The 20,095-nt window shown below is 32.3% G+C and overlaps 1 protein-coding gene across 4 annotated transcripts in view; it reads right to left on the bottom strand.

Annotated features, from left to right (window-relative positions):
- LOC113516621 (junctophilin-1) overlaps positions 1–20,095 on the bottom strand; it is a 42,038-nt gene that overhangs the window by 15,226 nt on the left and 6,717 nt on the right. For 2 of the 4 annotated variants that reach the window (XR_004223883.2, XM_026901056.3), the window contains exons 2-3: positions 6,451–6,662; positions 657–868 (exon numbers count right to left, since the gene is read on the bottom strand). Coding sequence is in view for 3 of the 4 variants with exons in the window: in XM_026901056.3 (XP_026756857.3) it covers positions 657–868; positions 6,451–6,662 (424 nt within the window). In the remaining variant the exon portion in view is untranslated. Of the gene's footprint in view, positions 1–590; positions 869–6,450; positions 6,663–20,095 lie in introns of all 4 variants that reach the window. The other 2 variants (XM_031907762.2, XM_026901058.3) reach the window with 1 other exon arrangement.

Genomic DNA, 20,095 nt, shown 5'->3' with positions numbered 1-20,095 from the left:
GAAGGAAAAATCCACAAATATTTAATCTAAATGCAATATTATAATATAATTATAATAATGCAATATTATAGAATCAAATACAAATGTATTTGATTCTATAATATTGCGTACACAACAACTGATAGAAAAATATTATATTTAACCCAAGTAAAATTCTGAATGCTCACGAATTGAAATAAAATATATTAATTATAAAATCAATATTTACTATTTTCTCAACTTTAGTTACTTGCAAATTCATAATTTTTACACAGTGTACCTAATTATTTTTTGGTCTCGCCTGTTATTGCATTTTTATTATATTGCCATCTGAATATGATTAATTAAAGGATATATCTACAGGATGATATCGAAAATTAAGTCATTAATGAGTGTATTTTACCATTCAAACTAAATTTTTTTCCTAAAAACATGAATCCAAAATAGTCAGAAAAAATTATCAAATTTCGTGGTACTCCCTGAAAGAGTGCTAATTTGTTTTCAATTTCACCCTGCATATTCAGTTGCATGCATTCGTATGCATGTAAATAACCAATCAACGTTCAATAAAAATATTATTGCCATGGCATTAGAAAATGTAATTAACTCACAGAAAGCAATCCCTTCTTAGTCTTTTCAACAAGAGAACCGCGTCTCCCTGGTTCGTCAGAGCTTGCCTTGAGGACAAAGCCTCCTCTTGCATCGTCCATACGAGTGGTCCGCCTCTCCGAAGGGTCCGGCGTGCCGGCCGCTTCTGTGAGCGACGAAAGCGAGCCGCGGTGGCCATGTCGCGCTCCGCCGCGGTAATGCGACGCGAGCCCGAAAGGCGCAGATGTACGAACACCGTACCCGTGCCGCAACCCTCGCATCCATTGTCCTTGGTATGTTCCTGAAAAATATTAATATATGGATAAATACATTATATTATTTATAGCTGATGACAATTTACTTCTGTATAAATGGACATTGATATGGACTTTTGTATAAGTAAGTAAGTAAGATGTAGGTACTGGTGGAGACTTACGTTAATTTATGACTCCGGAACCGGAATGTATGAGATAAATTTAAAACTGCAAGTAGTAGGAGATGTACTCGTATGTATGGACAGAGGTCTTCGACTCTCGGTTCTCTTTGTTTACCCCGTGAAGGACTTTGTGTGAAGATAGATAATTAATTTGTTTAACAGTCAGAATGTTTGTCGGATGGCAGAATCATCAATTCTTAAAGTGTTTGTTTATAGATTAGTAGTTTTCTTCCAATCTTAATAATTTACATGTTTAAATTAAAAATATTTATATTAAAATAGACTTATTTACAAGCACTTTCAATTCGTGGGTATAAATCATCAATCCAGTCCTTTAATTAAAACTTCTCTTTATAATAATAGTGTTCACTTATAGTTACACATACGAGTATTCGTAATATAAATATAGAAATATTAAAATATGTATGGTATAATTAAAAAAGAATTGAAATGGGCGAAGTTTGAACCGTTGCCTTCTAATTGTAATTGTCTATGCCAGGTCGAATTCAATAAGAAATACATAATAACGAATGTAACTTATATAATATGATTTTTAAAACATATTTCTATAAGATTTTCCATTACAAAAATGTATTATCTAATGGTATAGTAGATAATAGCATAGACATAAATATGCTCTAGCCTATATAGACAAAGTACAGTAATTTACTCGAATTATGCTAATAAACATCTTTACAAACTTTCACAATTTATAATTTAATACGAGTACGAATATTGGTTATTGATGTATTTATTATTATTATTATTCCTCATTAGCTTGTTTGTGAAATAAGAGGAAAAAAAAATTATGAGATTTGTATTGAGTAGTATGCCTTCGTATAGATGAGATTTCACGACATTTTAGCAGAAGCCTTTCCTATTTTAGTATGAAGTGGAGGAGAGGTCTGCTAAAATATTACACAATGAGCCTTCCAAGCAGTTCAGTTAGCAGTAACACGCATAGATTTTGTACAAATTGTGTAGTACTTGTTTCAGTTTTTTTATCTCTGTTCGAATCTTTATGTTAATAATTTATTTAAAAAAAATGAGACAAATGTCTCGGTGGAAAAAATTGTGTTTACAAATTGTAATAAATATTAAAATTAACCATGACAGTGTAAGCATAATTATTTTATTTTTTAATAGTAGAAGTTCAAGCAGTGGTCGACATGATTGTGTGTCGAGGCGGCGCGCGGTGTGCGGTGCGGCGTGGCGGGCGTGCCTGCGCTATATTTAACCGCTAGCGAGGGCCGCGGCGTGCGGTGGCGGGGTGTACTCGTATGCAGGGCCACCTTACTAAACCCATTCAGTACCAAACTACTAAAAAATCATATTGGAGCAATGTTGTTTGAAACACGTACATAACGAATTAGAAATTTATAATTCAGCATTTAGGTAAAATCATTTTTAAGAACGTCCTCAGTTAGACTCAATTTTATTTATATATTCAGTTAAATTTATAAAATACCCTTTAAAATAACGATCATTAAATGAAAATTGACAAACACATATATAGGTAAAATAAATAAAAATATTCATGTACGGGGATCGAGTTCGCAACCGTCAAAAAGAAACGTGCACTTGAATTATATCTACCACTATGTTATAAAATAATGAGATTAATACAATACGTGTTCTGCACGAGATTTATTAAATGTAATAAAAGTGTTACAAATGTTAAGGATCTAACATTTTCTGTAAATAGGAGGCGCCTAGAGCATCGTGCTAACGCAATTCATACGGGTAGGTAGTAACGGGTGGGTGCCACTTTTACACGTCCTTATGACATGTGCCGTTTATAGCTTACGGTAAAATACTAAATTATAAATGACGTTAAATGGTATGGAATCATGTAGGCAACACGCGATGAATGAACCATTCCTCAGTATATGGTTTCACGCAAACCGGATGTGAATTGACGAATCACTACAGTCAGTCGACTGTTATAGGTATCTACTTATAGGGATTGTGACTAATTTTCAAAAATATTTTTATTAGAAACAAATTACTGCAGTCAGATTTGTAATTCTGTTAATGACTAATATTAATGCGGTTATGAGTCAACGTATTGATGTTGAGAATTGCGTGACGTTATTTCATGATATTGTACGGAGCTTTTTGTTACGTAGAACTGAATTTCGTCGTACTTTCAAGGTTGTATAAAATCCTAATTAGTCCCTGGGCACATTGTCATTTGGCAAGGTATGGAATGACTGAAACGATAATAATGGAGTAGTGAAAGTACATCCTATTACATGATTATTATGTAAATTTATACATTAGAAAGTAAAAGTCAATGAATCAGTAGTTTAATTTGATATAATGGAAAAGAGACTACATACCGCAGCTAAAAATATTACTATAAGTAACATACAAATTGCCTGATAGTCAATTTAGGATAGGTATCTTATTATAACGAGACAAAAGACCACAGACTTTTTGTGTTTAGTGATATTATTTCTATTATTGTTATATCTAATTAATATAATCCCATTTAATTATACATGTGTTACTGTACTGATGTTTTCTTGGGTGAGCGTATTGGGAAATTGTAAAGTTGCTAAAATAGATAAATAAATAGATAAAACCACCTACAATTTGGAAAAATATATTTAGATCAGAGTCAATTTAGATACTATCGATAGATAATTCAAATTACAACCATAGCGCATAATGTGCAAGGGAAAAGTTTTGTCAGTACCTGAACCACACATAAAATAATGATTTATTTATTTAAACTTTATTGACTAATAAAATGTGGTACGAAAAGGCGGGATTGATGTTATTGGCATAATAATACCTGTTTTCTTTTTTTATGCCTGTAGCGACTTGGTTTAAGAAGATAGAATTTTTAGATATACATATATAAATTAACTATTCATCAAATCCAAACGTTGTCTGGAAGAGATTCTTTAGCAATAAGTTCTTCTCTTGTACTATATTATATCTATTTCTTTATTCATCAATAATATATGTAAGGTGTTCAATGAATAAATATCTACATTACTGTTGGCTAAGTGTTATATTATATATTGTATAATAGTAGTTATTTCACAATTAACAAGGACCAGGATATGCACATTGATTGGGATAAAAAGTATCTTTCTTCCTTTATTATTTTATATTATTTGTAGTACGTATATACTAAATTTCGTAGTGTTTTGTTTTTAGTGATGAAGTACAAAGAGAAGTCACTCATGCCAATAGTAATAGTGAAATCGAAATTATCACTGAACTTTTTCTTAAAGAAATTTTGCTCGAAAAAGACAATCAACATAGAGCTTTTCAAACTAAGTTGACAGCTAGATACGCCGTTGTTAGTATGGCCCACTTAAAATTGTTGTGTATAATATTCTCTAAGAATAATTTTCAGGGTGCCTAGTGTGCAGTGTATAAAGATTTACGTTACGATCGCGTTCACATTTACATTTGTTTACAAATAAACTTGTATGGAATTCTAAGTTAAATACATAAATGGGCTACTTAGTATTAGGTTATTTTCGTACTTGGCTTGAAAATTATTCTACATATTATGAGAACGAAATTACAATATTAAAATAATAAACATATAATTATGTAAGTATATTTAAGACCAATTAATCTTCATACAGAAAAAGGTTTTACAAGGTACTACAATAGTTTAAAGGTTGACTTGTATTGTTATGTTCACTACAACGCCAAATGACGTCTGATTACTTTATTAGGAATTATGTATGTGTGAAAATATTATACAATTCGCTTGGTGGTTTTTATTTAACGGTATTGCAATAAATAAAAGTTACAAGGGTAGTTATTGGGAAATGTTGTAATCATTGTATTCATAAAGACAAACTTATTTTTTTATTTTTTGGTTAACCTTATTCGTTATAATAACTTATACGTTATTTAAGAATTTTGCTATTATTTTATTCAGGTATGTGACCATGTATCTTGTTTACAGTTTTACATTATTTTCTGACAGCAAACATTGCACAAGCGAACAGTTTTCTTTCCTAGTTCACGCAACTGCGATCTGGGTCATTAGGTGAGTTAGCTAGCAGGAAATTAATATATTATAAAAATGTCTAGTCACAGTTAATAAATACGAAATATGTTTTTTTTTTTAAATAAATCGATTTCAATCTTAACAAAAATTAGAAAAGTATAAAATCTGTTCATAATTAATTAAAAAGTCTCATAATGTCTATTGCCTTAGATTATACATAATACATACAAAAAAATCAATTGATTTATGAAACTTCCACTTTTATGGTCAATTAAAATTACGTGGTGCTGAAAATGGGGGGAAGAAACCTGACAGTTGTAATATCTAGATAAAATAGATAGGAACGATTATTAAATGCACGAGTATCTAAAAATTATAAAAAAACATAAGTCTTCATAATTGTAGCTTATCGAAGTATGGGAATGTTGCAATTATCTGTAAATTTTCAAAAACAGTTGCACATTTTTAAATATTCCTTAGTGATTATTTATAAAATCTGCTAGAGTACTAAAACGTTAACTACAGAATACATTGCATTATAAATATACTACTTGCTTGAACAAAAACAAAAACTTTGAACTTACTTCATATTAGCCAGTTCCACTTGTTCCTACAAACGGTTTTCCACTAGGGGTAAGAGCGGAATTTTATTCCACCTATCTTTACTGGTAGAGATGAATGGGAATTCATTTCTACTTATCCCTACTGAGCGCTTTTTCTTTACAAGTACTTCTGTACATAAATAAGTAGATAATAACTTCCTTTCTTCTATGTTTTTAGCACAAATAGCGTTTTAAAGTATTCTGATCTACCATAAAATCGTTTCAAATATTTTGCTTTGAAAATCTTTCATTACTTTTTTCCATCAAAGTCCAAAATTTCAGTGACAACTTTCTAAGAATATTATTTACTGTATGATTCAGGAAAGTGTGTACTTGCAGTTGAAATAAGAAACAGTACATTTGACTTATACATTGACAACTAACGCAACAAGTGACGTACTATCATTGGCGCGTGTAGTAACATCATTTATGACAGAGTTTGTACAAAATTTGAATTAAAATAGATACGACGATGGCCAGAAAATGATTAACATATATAATTACGGCGCTATCATACGGAAATATATCTCACTGTACTTGTTGGTACTAGCGGCTTTGCACGTCTATAAATCTATTAGCTACGGAAAGATATTGTTTGATCAGGATAAATAAGATGTCAAATATTATGTGTACGTAAGAGGTAACAAACAAACTCCTTTATATGTGTATAATAGTAATTAATAAGAATATAAATAACATTAGAAAGTATTTATTAATTGTGATCGTTTAATTAGCTTGAATAAAAGTAATAACGCATTTTCTCAAAGTGATTCAATGTAAGAATGCCATGGCCATGTAAACGTATGTATTTTCGTCCGAATTTCAACAGTTGGCAACGAAAGAAGTTAGATAATACTGACCGCCATCCGCGTAAGTTTCCGAGCCGTATCCGTCTTGGAGTCCATTGGCCCATGTGCCCTCATATTTCGCGTTGCTGGTAGTACTTTGCCGGACGCCGTACCGACCCTTGTAGCCCTGCGTCCACTCGCCCCGGTACAGCCACCGGTCTCGGGTCTCCACCCCCAGTCCATGGCGCTTGCCGTTCTGCCATTGACCCTCGTATGAGCTACCACTGCAACACGAAATAACAAATATTTAAGTGATAATAAGAAAAGCGATGTAAGATGCAAATGATAAAATTAAACGGTTAAATATGAGTTAAAGGACGAGACGGGGCAGGATGAGGTAGTTCCGAAGAAAATAAATAGTTTTCTGTTTTATTTTAATAAAAAAAAAAATGATAAAAAGATGACCTTAGTTATATAAAACACACCTATAAATAATTTTGAAATAAAAAATGCTAACACCCGAGTCAGGAGGGATGTGAGAAGTAAAATAGGACACATCTAGATTTTACAAATTTTTTGGTTCTCTGTCTATTTGTATGGGCTAATCTCTGAAACTTTTGGACCGATTTAAATGAAATTTTGCATGGTGGTACTTTACATCCCCGGTCAACATTTTAAAAATACACTTTTAAACACGAAAAATTAAAGAGTTCCCGTGAGATAGTTAAAAAATTATAGTAACTTATACAGCTTAGTACATAACCTACTTAAGTAATTTTGACCTAAGGCATAAAGTAAGAACGACACGTCATTTGTTAATTTTGGTCCAGTATTCCCAGACATAATAGATAGGTACATACATCGATACGTACTAAACAGAAATAACAAATACCACACAGACAAAGTCGCAGGCATCAGCTAATGTGATATAAAATAATATACCTGTCTGTAATATCATAGTGACCAAATGGATAAACCAAACCGACTACAAAGTGGTTTTATACTTGAAGGCCGGTTTAATCTAGATAGTTTTAGCTACGTAAAATATAATATCTATAATTAAAATAGTCCATCGTATATTATATCATATGTTTTTATTTCCAAACCCTAGAATAAACAATCAGATGTTATCCTGTCTGTCAATCTTATCTAAATAAATTAATGGGAGTTCCATTAACAAACATCAACTTTGATTACAAAAATCTAGTACAAAGAAGATAGCTTTATTATTATTATTTTGATATAATTCATTACTGTGTTATGACTAGTAGGAAGTCGAGTTGGCCACCACTGAGAATTCAATATTTTCTTACTCAAAAAAAAAAAAAACCTTACTCGAGTTTGAAGATTCGGAAGAGTACTCGAGTACTTATTGGAGTATTTCATAAAACTAGACTAATTTTTTAAATTGAGTTCTAAACCGATCTAGAAATTTATCTTTGAATTGATTATCATAAATGATGATAATCAATTCTTTTTTAATTATGGAAAAAATAGAAACATGAACACGCGACTAGTATTTGAGTATCGCAAGTATTTGAAAATTGTATATTAGAATAGAGTATATTTGGATATTGAGTACTCGATTAGGAATCTGAGTATCCACTTAGTAGGTATTCAAGTCAGTACTCGAATCATCCTTACTCTGCATACCAGTACGAGTAGTCATGACTTCTTGATATCTCTTGGACTTTCATTATATCAATTTTACAATATTATTTAAAATATTTTTATTTTGTTTCACAATTTTTATTAAAAAGTTTTTAATGGGTGTCTATAAATTATAAAAGATGGTGGAAGAAATTACGAGTATGTATTTTAAATATATAATATTATGTCATGGTTAATTGCAGTTTGATTCTTTATATCAATATTTATATAATTTATGTTGGTTTAATCACTATATCACTTAAACAGAAAGATTTCTACAATTTACATACATATATACATACATACTTCTGTAAAATAATTATATAAATAAAATACCTGGCTAAATACTGACCTTAACGGTCAATATTTAGCCAGGTATTTTATTTTTTTATTTCATTGGTAAATATGGTACCAATTATTGACGTTTACCAACAATAAAAATGACGAATACTACTTATTCGTGACTATGGCATGTTGTAATGTATCCGCGGCTCTAGTGTTATTAATTAACATAAAAACCAAAAAGGATAGGGTTCTAGATCCATATTATTAAGGTATGCTGGATACTACGGTATGGGATCCTACAATGCATCTCCTTAACGACGACCCCAGCGAAAAGTCAATTTTTGCATCCCGATCTTCATAAACATAGATAATATTTTACACTAATTTCTAGAAAACAATAAATTTTAGGATTTTTGTCTATTTGTCGATATGTTTGCTCCGATATCACGTGAAAATGACGGAAATAATTTGGATGCGATTTTCACAGTTGTGTTCAACTTAACCTTGAAGCTAATTCCAAAATCCACGTACACGTAGTTTGCGGATAAAAGCTAGTAAAAATGTATCATTCAGTACACACTTCTTACGGATATTCTTACAGATCCTCTTTCATAGTTCCTATGTTTCATAGTAAGATGTATCTTACTATATGTAGATATTTTTCTTAATATACGAGTATTTATATTAATGTGTTTTGTTACTTTAATAAACACCTACCTATATTCTGAATTATAAGAGAAAGACTTTGTTCAAAAGTCTTTTGCTCGGGTACCTTTGTCCTATTCGTGTTCCGTGAAGCAGTTGTGTTTGCATGGTTGTGTTTCAGTTTAAAGGGCCTTCCCTTTAAACCGCAAATATGGTATTAAAATAAGATAGCGCAGAGGCATAAAAATTTAGTCCTCGGAAATGGCAAGGCATGAAGAGTATCATGGGCGACACAATATACTCTGTTATGTCCATGGTACTATTTATGTCTATAGGCTACCTTTTTCCATCACGTGGATCGTTAGCTTGTTTGCTCTAAACATGCATAAAGAAATAATAAACTATTTTGAATTATCAATTAGCCAAGTATTTGCTCACTATGATGATTATTTATAATTATGCTTTGACAAAACAAGAGAGCACTGATACCTAAAGTATATGTGAACTCTTGGGTTAACTTTTCTACTGATATACCAATTGGAAGTTTTATTTATGTTGTACTCCTGAGGTAGCACTTCGTAGTGTAAATGTTAGTTTTAAATTATAACGGTAAAGATATTTTACTGATATTATAAAATGTAAAACAATGGAGATGTGTGTTCTTGAATCACGCTTGTATAGTCAGGCGAATTTGAATGTTTAGTAGACATATGGATTATTTACTATATTAAAAGAAAGGATACTTTTCATACTAACACACACACACACACAAATGTAAAAGCTACGAACTACAGCTAGTTAGTATTAAGAACAATAGAATAATAAGATGGCTCATTATCCTACTTTATTTATTTCATCATTTTTCTATTTTAAATTGACAGCCAGTAGTTGCTGAGATATTTTATAACGTTAGTATAGACGGAACGGAATAAATATCGCAAAGTAAGATAAATAAGCACTAAAGACAAAATTATCAATATATACATGAAAGCGAATATTTAGCTCTAAATAATGTTATAATCTATACTATTAATATATGAAACTTAGAGTAAAAATAAAACTAATAATTTTCTTAAATATTTTTCTCTAAGTCAAAATTCAATATTATAGACCAACCGGAAGTATATGTTTATATTTCTATCATACATGCTACCTAGCATAATCAAAACAGAAACAGGTATTTCTGGTAGCATTTCTTTTTTAACTGGAAATTTTATATTATTTGTTTTTAAATTGGAAGTCTATTGACGGCACACAAATTGTTAACAATACGAGATACGTATGTATCTAAAAATAAATACACGTCTATAGACAGTAGCTCTGAAATTCCTTTCAGTTTTTATTAGTTGCGGTAAGATAATGGAATGATCTGTTCTGTGCGAACGGACGGAATAGCCCGAGTCTAACCTCTATTTATATCGCGCCAGTTACACATTCTGCGGTAACGTAACTGAATAATACAAGATAAATTAATAGAATCGTAATGTAAAATCATAAAGGGGGTCGAAGAAAATTGGGGCGAAATTAATATCTTATTTTGATATTTTATGTAAATAATTATATATTTGTTTGAACAAATTATCATTGTCGCTCTTACATAAAGAGTGAAAATACCAAAAAGATATTACATTATTATATTATATTACATACTTGTAGTATATACAGTTGGACTATATAATCAATAAAAATATCATTTTTAATCTGAATATATCATTATAAAGCTTAAGGTTATTTAAGTCATAAAAGTATTAAACTACATAATATACGTAGCAGTGTAGTGACGTAGCGAGCGCTTTCTTGTATATGTAGTAGGTATAACGACCGCATCGGCCTACGCAATGTTAAGAACTTCATAAAAAATCGATAAAATGCGTGTAACTAAACTAATACATAATTGAAAATAATAATTCAATTTATAGGTATTTGCGGTATATATGAACACAAAACTAATTTATATTGTACTATTTTATGTTTTTTATCCAATTTTATAAGTTTAAATAAATAAAAATAATAAACGGACGATATTATTAATGTAGATGAGTGAGTAGCATTATGGTCGGATGTGGGGTGGTAACAACAATGTGAATAACTCTATTAGGTAGGTCAGCATATCTACTTTGTTCATTTTACTAGTGAGTTCAGTGAATAAGATTAATTTGATTATAATAAGGGGTTGGCAATATATTTATTGCTGTTGACGATTTTTTATATCGACTGTAGCTATGTTTATAGGTATAAGTAGTGATAAATATAATAAGTGGAAATATAGTTCAAACTATCAAGTACATCTACAGGATATAAAATGCATTCATTTTGTAAATGCAGTTTACTTGTAGCTGAAGTTTATTCATAGGTACTCAGGCGAAATATATTATATTAGTCTAAAGATACAGAAATACTGAATAAATCTTAGGTTTAAGTAAATTTACCATGACTATTCCTCATGAGAATGAGGACTTGTAATTTTATTTTTTTCAAGAGATATATGATATATGCACAATATAAAAAGGATCTGTCAGAAATAGCAAGCTTTGTTCATCGTAAGCATGTAGGTAACGTACTGTTATTAGTTTATGATATTGCTGTGATAGAAAATAATTGATTGGCCACTAAGTTGGCCATTTTTATCTCGTACTATCTTTCTTCTTTTATATGTTAGATTGTTTTATGGATAAAGTATTATCTATACAATTCTACTCGTATATTTTGGTCCAGGTATTAGACGATGAGTCTCATAATATGAAGGCATGCATTTGTGTTCTATTTTCAATTGTATAGATAATGTATTTATAATTCATTAAACAAAATTGTACCGTTTGTTTTATAAGCTGATGGATCGATTTCAATGCAGTTTGTTGAATGAAATTTTGCATGGCGGTATCTTGCATCCCGGACAACATTTTAAACTTTTAATTAGGGAAAAATTAAAGAGTTCCCTTGGGATATTGAAAAAACTATAGTAACATAGTCTTAATACAGCTTAGTACACAACCTTCTTAAGTAAGCTTACCTTACTTTAACCTAAGGCAAAGAGTAAGAACGACACGTCATTTTTTAATTTTGGTACAGTTTTCCCAGACCTAATAGATAGGTAGGTACATACATCGATACATACTATACAGAAATAACAAATACCACGCGGACAAAGTCGCGGACATCAGCTAGTGTGATATAAAAGAAATATACCTGTCTGTGATATCATACATCATATATCATACATTATCCATTTGGTCACCAAATGGATAATGTAAAATACAATGTGGCATGGCGGCATCGCATTTTCATCTCCAGATTGTCATATAAGGCGACGACTAATGTTGTAATAGTTAGCTATATGATTTGTCTTCAACAGTGAGATTCTAATTGGTTATGATGTTGGTGAAGGTAATAAAATAATTAAACGAGAATAGTATAATCGAAGTTTGCTTAATGATCAGGGGAGAGTTTGCAGATTTGTCTGCATGCACCTTCTACCGGTAAATAGTAGCGAGAGGTGTGCTATGGGCATCACAATGTATTCTGTAATATTTTACTCTAGTTATATCCCGTTGGACAATATCTAGTAATACATAGTCCTGTTTATAATGTTAGTGTGCTAGTTTATAAAAGTATATTGTCTGTGTGACCGGGATGTATTGATAAACCGGGATATAAAATAGTCTACAGCCTCCTCCATCTCGAATATTTTATATGCACTAAATTTCATAACAATTTATTATAGTTATTAAGATTTTTTTTTTATACCACTGAGGTGGCAAACAAGCATACGGCCCACCTGATGGTAAGCGGTTACCATAGCCTATGAACGCCTGCAATACCAGAGGTATTACGCGCGCGTTGCCGACTCTGAAGAATCCTCTTTACCCACCTTTGAAGAACCCCATGCTGTAGTCTCTTGGGAAAACCTCGGCAGGGAGCTCATTTCATAACCTGAGTGTTCGTGGGAGAAAACATCTCTGAAACCGCGTTGTACGCGACCATTTAGACTGTAGGGTATGAGGGTGAACTCCCTGTCGATGGCGCGCCGTACGATGATAGAAAGTGGCCGTAGTCATCATATTGGATAATTATACGCCTACCAATTTTGCCCACAAATTCAAATTTGGCTCTGGCAATTACTCTCTTACCATTACCTTACTCTTACCTCGAAGCAACATTTAATTTCCGCTTTGCATCAGTGATTCCAGGATCAGAGTTAGTGCGAGCCGTAGTCCAAGCCCTGTATGCAGCTTGTTGAACAAATCTGGCTTTCTTACAAGACAAGCGAGTTAGGGATAAATAGCTTCATGTCTTCAATGATTGCCTCGCTAACGGCAATTGCGCAGTCGTTAGGATCATGTGATGCAAAACAGAGCTGCTTCCACGGGTACGATGCATAACATTGTCGCAATCTATCCTAGTCTGCTGACTTATAGTGCCATACGCAACGTCGTCCAATAGGACGGGGTAGATTAGGTCGAGTGTTGGGGACATCAGCTTGGATAAGACAATGGTCGGATGAACCAATTGGCGTATCCACTCTGACGGTGTATCCATCCGGGTGTGTTGACAGCAGAAGACCCAGCAAGGAGCTTGTATGGTTCTCCATATCTGGTATTCTTGTTGGAGAATGGACCAGCTGAGAGAATTCATAGGTCAGAGCAAATTCATGAGCTGCTTTCCCCGCGCAGTCAGTGGACCGAGAATGAAGCCACTTGGAGTGGTGAGCATTAAAGTCTCCAAGTATCACTAACTCCGCAGATGGGTACTGCTCGAGAACTTTATCAGTCGTCGTTGGCAGGTGCTCAAAAAGACGGAAAGTGTCCAGGTCACCGCTGTGGGACCTGTAAAGACACGCGTAAATACGAATGTGGCTCCCGTAATCTACACGCGTCCATAATACTGGCAGGTCTCTGTCTTCAAGGCCATGGAGACGGCGGCAACAGACATCTGACCGGATATACATACAAACCCCGGCATGACGAGCAAATTTATGCTCGAGTCTGTAACCGGGGTTTAGTAAATAAGATGTATCAGCTGGACATGATATCTGCGTCTCGGTGAGGAATAACAGAGTCGGCTCCGCAGTTTCAAGATGATAGTGAATTGCGTTGATATTAGAATGAATCCCTCTGATATTGCAGAAGTCCACTTTAAATGTGGATGAGGGTGCCGCTGTGTAACATCATTTTTTTCTAAATCTGGCCATAAAATGTTGGAGGTTAACAGGGAAAGATTGTGCCGATATCAAAGGAACAAAATGGTGTCTATTCCGTCCCCGCGTTAAACAGGTTGTGCAAATTGCCAACACGGCGGCCGGAAGGGCCCCTGGTCCCCCCACTGATATAACCGCGTCCACTCCGGTCTTCTCCTCCGGCACGACTACCACATCAGGGATTATGCACAGGCGACGATTCAGCCTCCCAGGGCGGAGATTAGGTAATCCCTGGGTTCGGGAACCCAACAATCTGCGGGTGGCCAGCGAGCAACCGTTTTACCGGGACTCCCTGAACGCCGCGTCGGCACTTCGCGCCAGCCTAGCACGAAGACAGTATTTAAAACACGCTGGTCCCTCCAATATCGGCACAGTCCCTCCCCAAGATGGAACTTGAAACCTTACTCCCCGCAGGAACACAACGCTATTAAAACAGCGTTGTTTGGCTGCGAACTTCTGCAAGGTGGAGGTCCTTCCCCAGGCGAGCGGTTCCATTTATGAGCGAGAGTCCCACTGTGCCCTACCTCTCTTAAGATACTAAGAGGTAATAAGCACACAAACAATCTCACTTTTACATTTATAATATTAGTAAGTAACGTTACTATTTACCTAGTAACGTCACTTATTAATATTATAAATGTAAAAGCGAGATAATTAATATTCCAGTTGTATAAAAATATGACACATCCTTTAAAAGGAATAACGATTTTGTCATGACAGCAAAATTTTTAAATATTAAGATTAGATTAAATGGATGACTTGTTTTTGTTTCTATTTACCATTAACTAACCGACATGACATGTAATCTATTAATATTATTTACATACGTAAAAGAGGATGCCGATCGATTGATTGACTGACCCATATATCAAAGCCAAAATCACTGAATTTAGAATCTAGATGTTTTGCAGATTTTATATAGCGTAAGTGAACAATAAGAAAGGAATTTTGAAAATTCAACCTCTAAGGTTAAACGTAGGTTGAAATTTGTATGGAATTACATCAGATTAGAAGTTAGACACGTGCCATTTTAAATCAAAACAAAAATTATTATGTTTATTGGATTCACACCTTTAGAGATGATTTTTAAATACGAATTTTTAGTTTTAGACTTTTGATTAGATAAAATAAATAAAATGGTTTTAAGTGTTTTTGGAAATTTCGCCTCTAGAGAGAAATAGGGGATAAAAATTAATAAAGTGTAAATAAATATGTTATTTTTTAATTAGAAATATAAAAGTTTGTTTTCGATTTTTATTAAAAACAAAACGTTTTTCAGTAATTTTTTGAAATTGTACCCCTAACGGGGTGAGATAGAGGATTATTTGATTTAGACGAAAATTTTTATATAAATTTGTTCATTTCAGGTCAGGAAGGCAAATATTTAGATTTAGTTGTTTGCTAAGAAATAAAGTGTTTTATTATTTTTGAAAATACCGTTCTTCTAAGAAGGTAAAGGTGTTCTGATATCATAACAAATGAACAGATCTGCTACTGAACTGGTAATACATATGAATGATACATTAATACAAGTGATTAACTATTGAATTGATTTGTTAAAAATAAATTCTTATGTATCGAGTAAGTTCACTACGTACATGCATGGCGAGATCTGGGTGGGGCACGGTGTGTGCGGTCGAGAGAGGCAAGGTGTTTTTAAGTTTTGCATCTATTACATGTGTAACCACAAATATAGTAAAAAATGTAGTTATAAGGAAGTAATTTAGATTTGTATTCCTGGATTTAACAAATATTTCCCATACACGAAAACGAACGAGTAAAGAAATACCTGTCACAAATATATCTATATTAAGATTAAAAAAGAAAGATTTATTTATTTATTAGATTACTTTTTACCCTACGAAAATTTTCGTTGGAAAGCGCCCACTATCTAATCATTATCACACATTAACTAAAGTAGACACAAGAGAAACTTCAGACAGAAGGTCGTTGTTTAGAAATAAAAAACATGTTGATTACAAATAAATATATGTTCTAGATTTTTCGAAAATTTTAACCTGAAAGGTGTCAAATGAAGCATGAAATTTTGTATAATATTGCTTGAATTTTTTATTATAAAATAGAAAGTGCCTATGCATTCCAACATTATAAAAATTTACCTCTAAAGGAATGAAATAGAGAATGCTTTGTATGAAAGTGTGACGAAACATTTTTGAAGCCAGAAATAATGTGTCTTTATATTCAAACATTTCGCCTTTGAAGTAGTGAAAGATATAAAATGAGGGTTTGTAATATAACCGAACTCCATAGTCTATTCTCTAAGGGGACGACATTTGACAAAAACGCAGGCAAAAGTTAGTTAGGTATAAAATTACTTTGTGATGGTATAAAATTGCTTTAAAGGTTTACGTGAACGTACATACGTACGTCAATAAAACTGTATTATTTCCTATTTAATATATGTGTATTAATATTCACAAAAAAATCGTTTAGGCGTTTAGGAATGATTAAGTAACAAATATTTGACCACCCAAACATCTTTCCATCCTTTCTAGTCATCTAATTATTTTAAACATAACATTGTAACTTTTACAGTTATAATATGTATTATACTTTGAGAGCGAGTTAAGCAGTTAACTACTGGTCGCCAGTTGAACAAATGCCTTAAAATAGATTCTTAACCTTTATAGGTTTCCAAACCAGAACACTCAGAATACTTATTTACAATATATAATAACATAGTTAATTATCTGTTAGGGTATGTTCTACTTATTTTAATTAAAATAATCGTATAGGCAAATATTTTTTAACAGAACATTGCGACGAGGTAGATCCGATCGAACATTTAAATATTTTAGGTTTCTTCAATAAAGACAAATTGCAATATTTTAAAAATAGATTCCTAACAGCTTAATTAACCTTTACAAGACAAAATTGTTAATTTAAAAAATATAATATGTATACTAGATATCAATTTACTTATTTAGCATATTGATATTTAGTATATATTCAGAATAAAAAATATTGGTTATTAGGTATTGAATATATAAAAGTTGCTTTAGTTACGTTACATTTTCTCTAAGTATAATATTAGTAATTACAAATGACAATAGTTAAATAAAATTTTATAACCATCATATCAAATTTACATATGTGATAATACTACTGCCGGATCTGTGAGCCGAGTAACCATTTGATCCGATGTAAAATATTAGACGTACCTATTTTTCAATGTGAGCTTACAAAAAAATTCGATAAAGGAAAAATAATCCATATGGAACCAAAATATGAACCAGTTAGTCAAGCGCGTGCTCGCGTTCAGTCGCTCATGACTAAGGATCACGAATTAATTGATTGATTCTGAAACTAGTCGAGCTTTTTAGATCAAATACACGTAAGTTGAACCAGTAGGTATAAAATTAAAGTATAATGTGTACGAAACTTTAAACAATAAAATTTAAACCGTCTCAATACGATTAGTCGATACAGAGACTGGAAGCATCCTAGCATGACTCCAACATACTCAACTTGCCATAATATCATTATTAGATATGAGGAACTTGTGTTTGAGGCAGTTGACCATGGATGGTTGATTTTGGTTAAAGTAAATTTAAAATCGTCTAGCAATGACGTACGTACGTACGTTTTGTAAAAGAAAATGGTAAACGTGGTTTTAGCTGAAATAATATTTATTTTATATGTAATATGTAATAATTTTCTTGGAAATCCAAATACAGTCCTTATATTTATTAAGTATCTATAAAAAGTATAAAACTTTTAGTTTCAGTTTGTTATTCTCAAGATCAGAACTAGTTACTGCAGGGTTATATTTTTTTTTTTTATGTTGTATGTTATATATGCATGAATTTATTTGTTATTTTTTTAAAAGCTCGTTATAAATGAGGACACCAAATATCATGACTTTTAAATATATTGTTTAGTAAAAGGTAACAAAAAAACAAATTTATTTTCTTATTTACAGTTTTAATAAGGATATAATAGTAAGAATTAGTAAAGATATTGTACTCGGAACTCTTTTTTGTTTTGTTTGCCTTTCTGAATCATTTAAAAAATCAAGAAAATTTTTCGTTTTGAACTTGCTGAAGTATTGTACCTAAATTTTAATACTTTAATAATATTAATATTATGACAACTTGAATTTTTAAGACTTAGAATTTTTTTAATTTTGACATTCCACAATATGGATGTTTTGCGCCTTACGTATTATATTTCATTGCGTGAGATTTATTGTATCGGTAATGAATTATTTTATTTGTCTGACTACTATCTGTTAATTGGTTTTTAAACAGTTGTATTCCAAAAAAAAAAAAAGTAAGAAAATCCTAATCCTAATGACACTAATAATAAACTGTCTACAAGGACGTATGTCGGCTAAAAAGGTAAACATAGGTGGCCGGTTGAAAAAGAACTTAAAATACTATAAATATTGTAAAATGAAAATTAAATAACTAGTCTGTATTAATAAAATAATGAATGTGGAGGAAGTGAAAGAGGTCTGTTGGAATGGAAGGATTTATCTATTTTATGTAAAAACACATTTTATATTAAAATAAATTGTCGGTGTATTTGTCCATCTCGCACTTGCTTTGTTATATTTTTTATGCAATATAAAATAGCAAATGAATAGACTGCGCAGCTAATGGAAGGTGATATGTAAATATATGGTTGGTTAGACTGGTTTATTAGACCTAAGAAAAAAAAAAAACAGAAGTTTTTGCACAGTAATATAGAAAATTTTACTATTCTACGTACCTATATAAATGCGAATGAGGAAAGTGTCAAACCAACCCAAAGGATATAAAATACAGATAAAGACAACTATATTAAAAGGAACTGTTGCAAAATCGTTATGGATACTTTCGTCTCACTACCAAGTAGTGTAAGATTATATCACTAGAAGATCGTGTTCTCGACGTTTCACATTACATCGATCGATATAGTACAACAACATATTTTATTTATAATGGAACACAGAGGAAATGAAGTTAGGTACGCATTATTGATAAAATCTTATTAAAATGGAGGTCAGACAGAAATCGGAATATCGGTCGGGCTGCCCTCTGTTTCGAAGGAGCAATGACCTGATGAAAGTGGGTTGCATTGGATTGAACAGCCGTAAGCTAAGAGAGATAACCGGAAGGCCTGGCACAGCAACACATTCTGACAGAGCCGTATACCATTTATTAGATTGATCTATTAATGTTTTGTCACTATTTTAATAGTTATTCCGCTAAAAGAAAAAGTATATTAATATAAATAATATCAGCTCTCTTAGAAAAACGGCTAACGTTTCTGTCAGTAGATACATTTTCATTACGCATGGGGAAGAAAATGCCAACCATTGCCGCCTCGTTTTAGTTTATGTACGCAGTAGCGTGTTGATAGATTCATTTTCCACTTGTCTGAGCAGGATGACACATTCAAGTATAAATAAGGTAATTGAATGTTTTAAAAACTTTCTAATAATGGAAATACAAAAATTACCTACTTTAATTGTTTTTTTTTTGTTTTCTTATTCGTATCTGCTATCAGCTTCTTTATCGTCATCATCTTATTTGGTACGAGGTTTGTCCGGAAAGTACGTATAAAAGTTTTTTAAAAATTTTATTTTACAATTATTCAGGTAAATCAATTTTATCCCCTTCAAAGTACTCCCCCTGTGACATAATGCACTTGTGCCAACGCCGTTTCCACTGTGAGAAGGCTCCTTGAAAGTCCTCTGGTTGTAAGCTGCCCCGTCGTAGCTTTTTTATCTCATTTATGTCCCCCAAATGCCGCCCCCGAAGTACCAATTTGGTTTTTGGGAACAAGAAGAAGTCACACGGGGCCAAATCCGGCGAATAGGGGGGGTGTTCGGTCACCGTAATGGAATTTTTACTCAAAAACTCACGGACAACAAGAGAGGTGTGGGCAGGGGCATTGTCGTGGTGAAGAATCCAACGCCCCTCTCGCGCCAATTCT

The sequence above is a fragment of the Galleria mellonella genome, unplaced genomic scaffold (assembly GCF_026898425.1).
Source record: "Galleria mellonella isolate WM207_F2 unplaced genomic scaffold, CSIRO_AGI_GalMel_v1 utg143, whole genome shotgun sequence".
NCBI lineage: Eukaryota > Metazoa > Arthropoda > Insecta > Lepidoptera > Pyralidae > Galleria > Galleria mellonella.
Note: the sequence above shows the minus strand (reverse complement) of the source record. Positions and strands in the feature narration are given on the sequence as shown.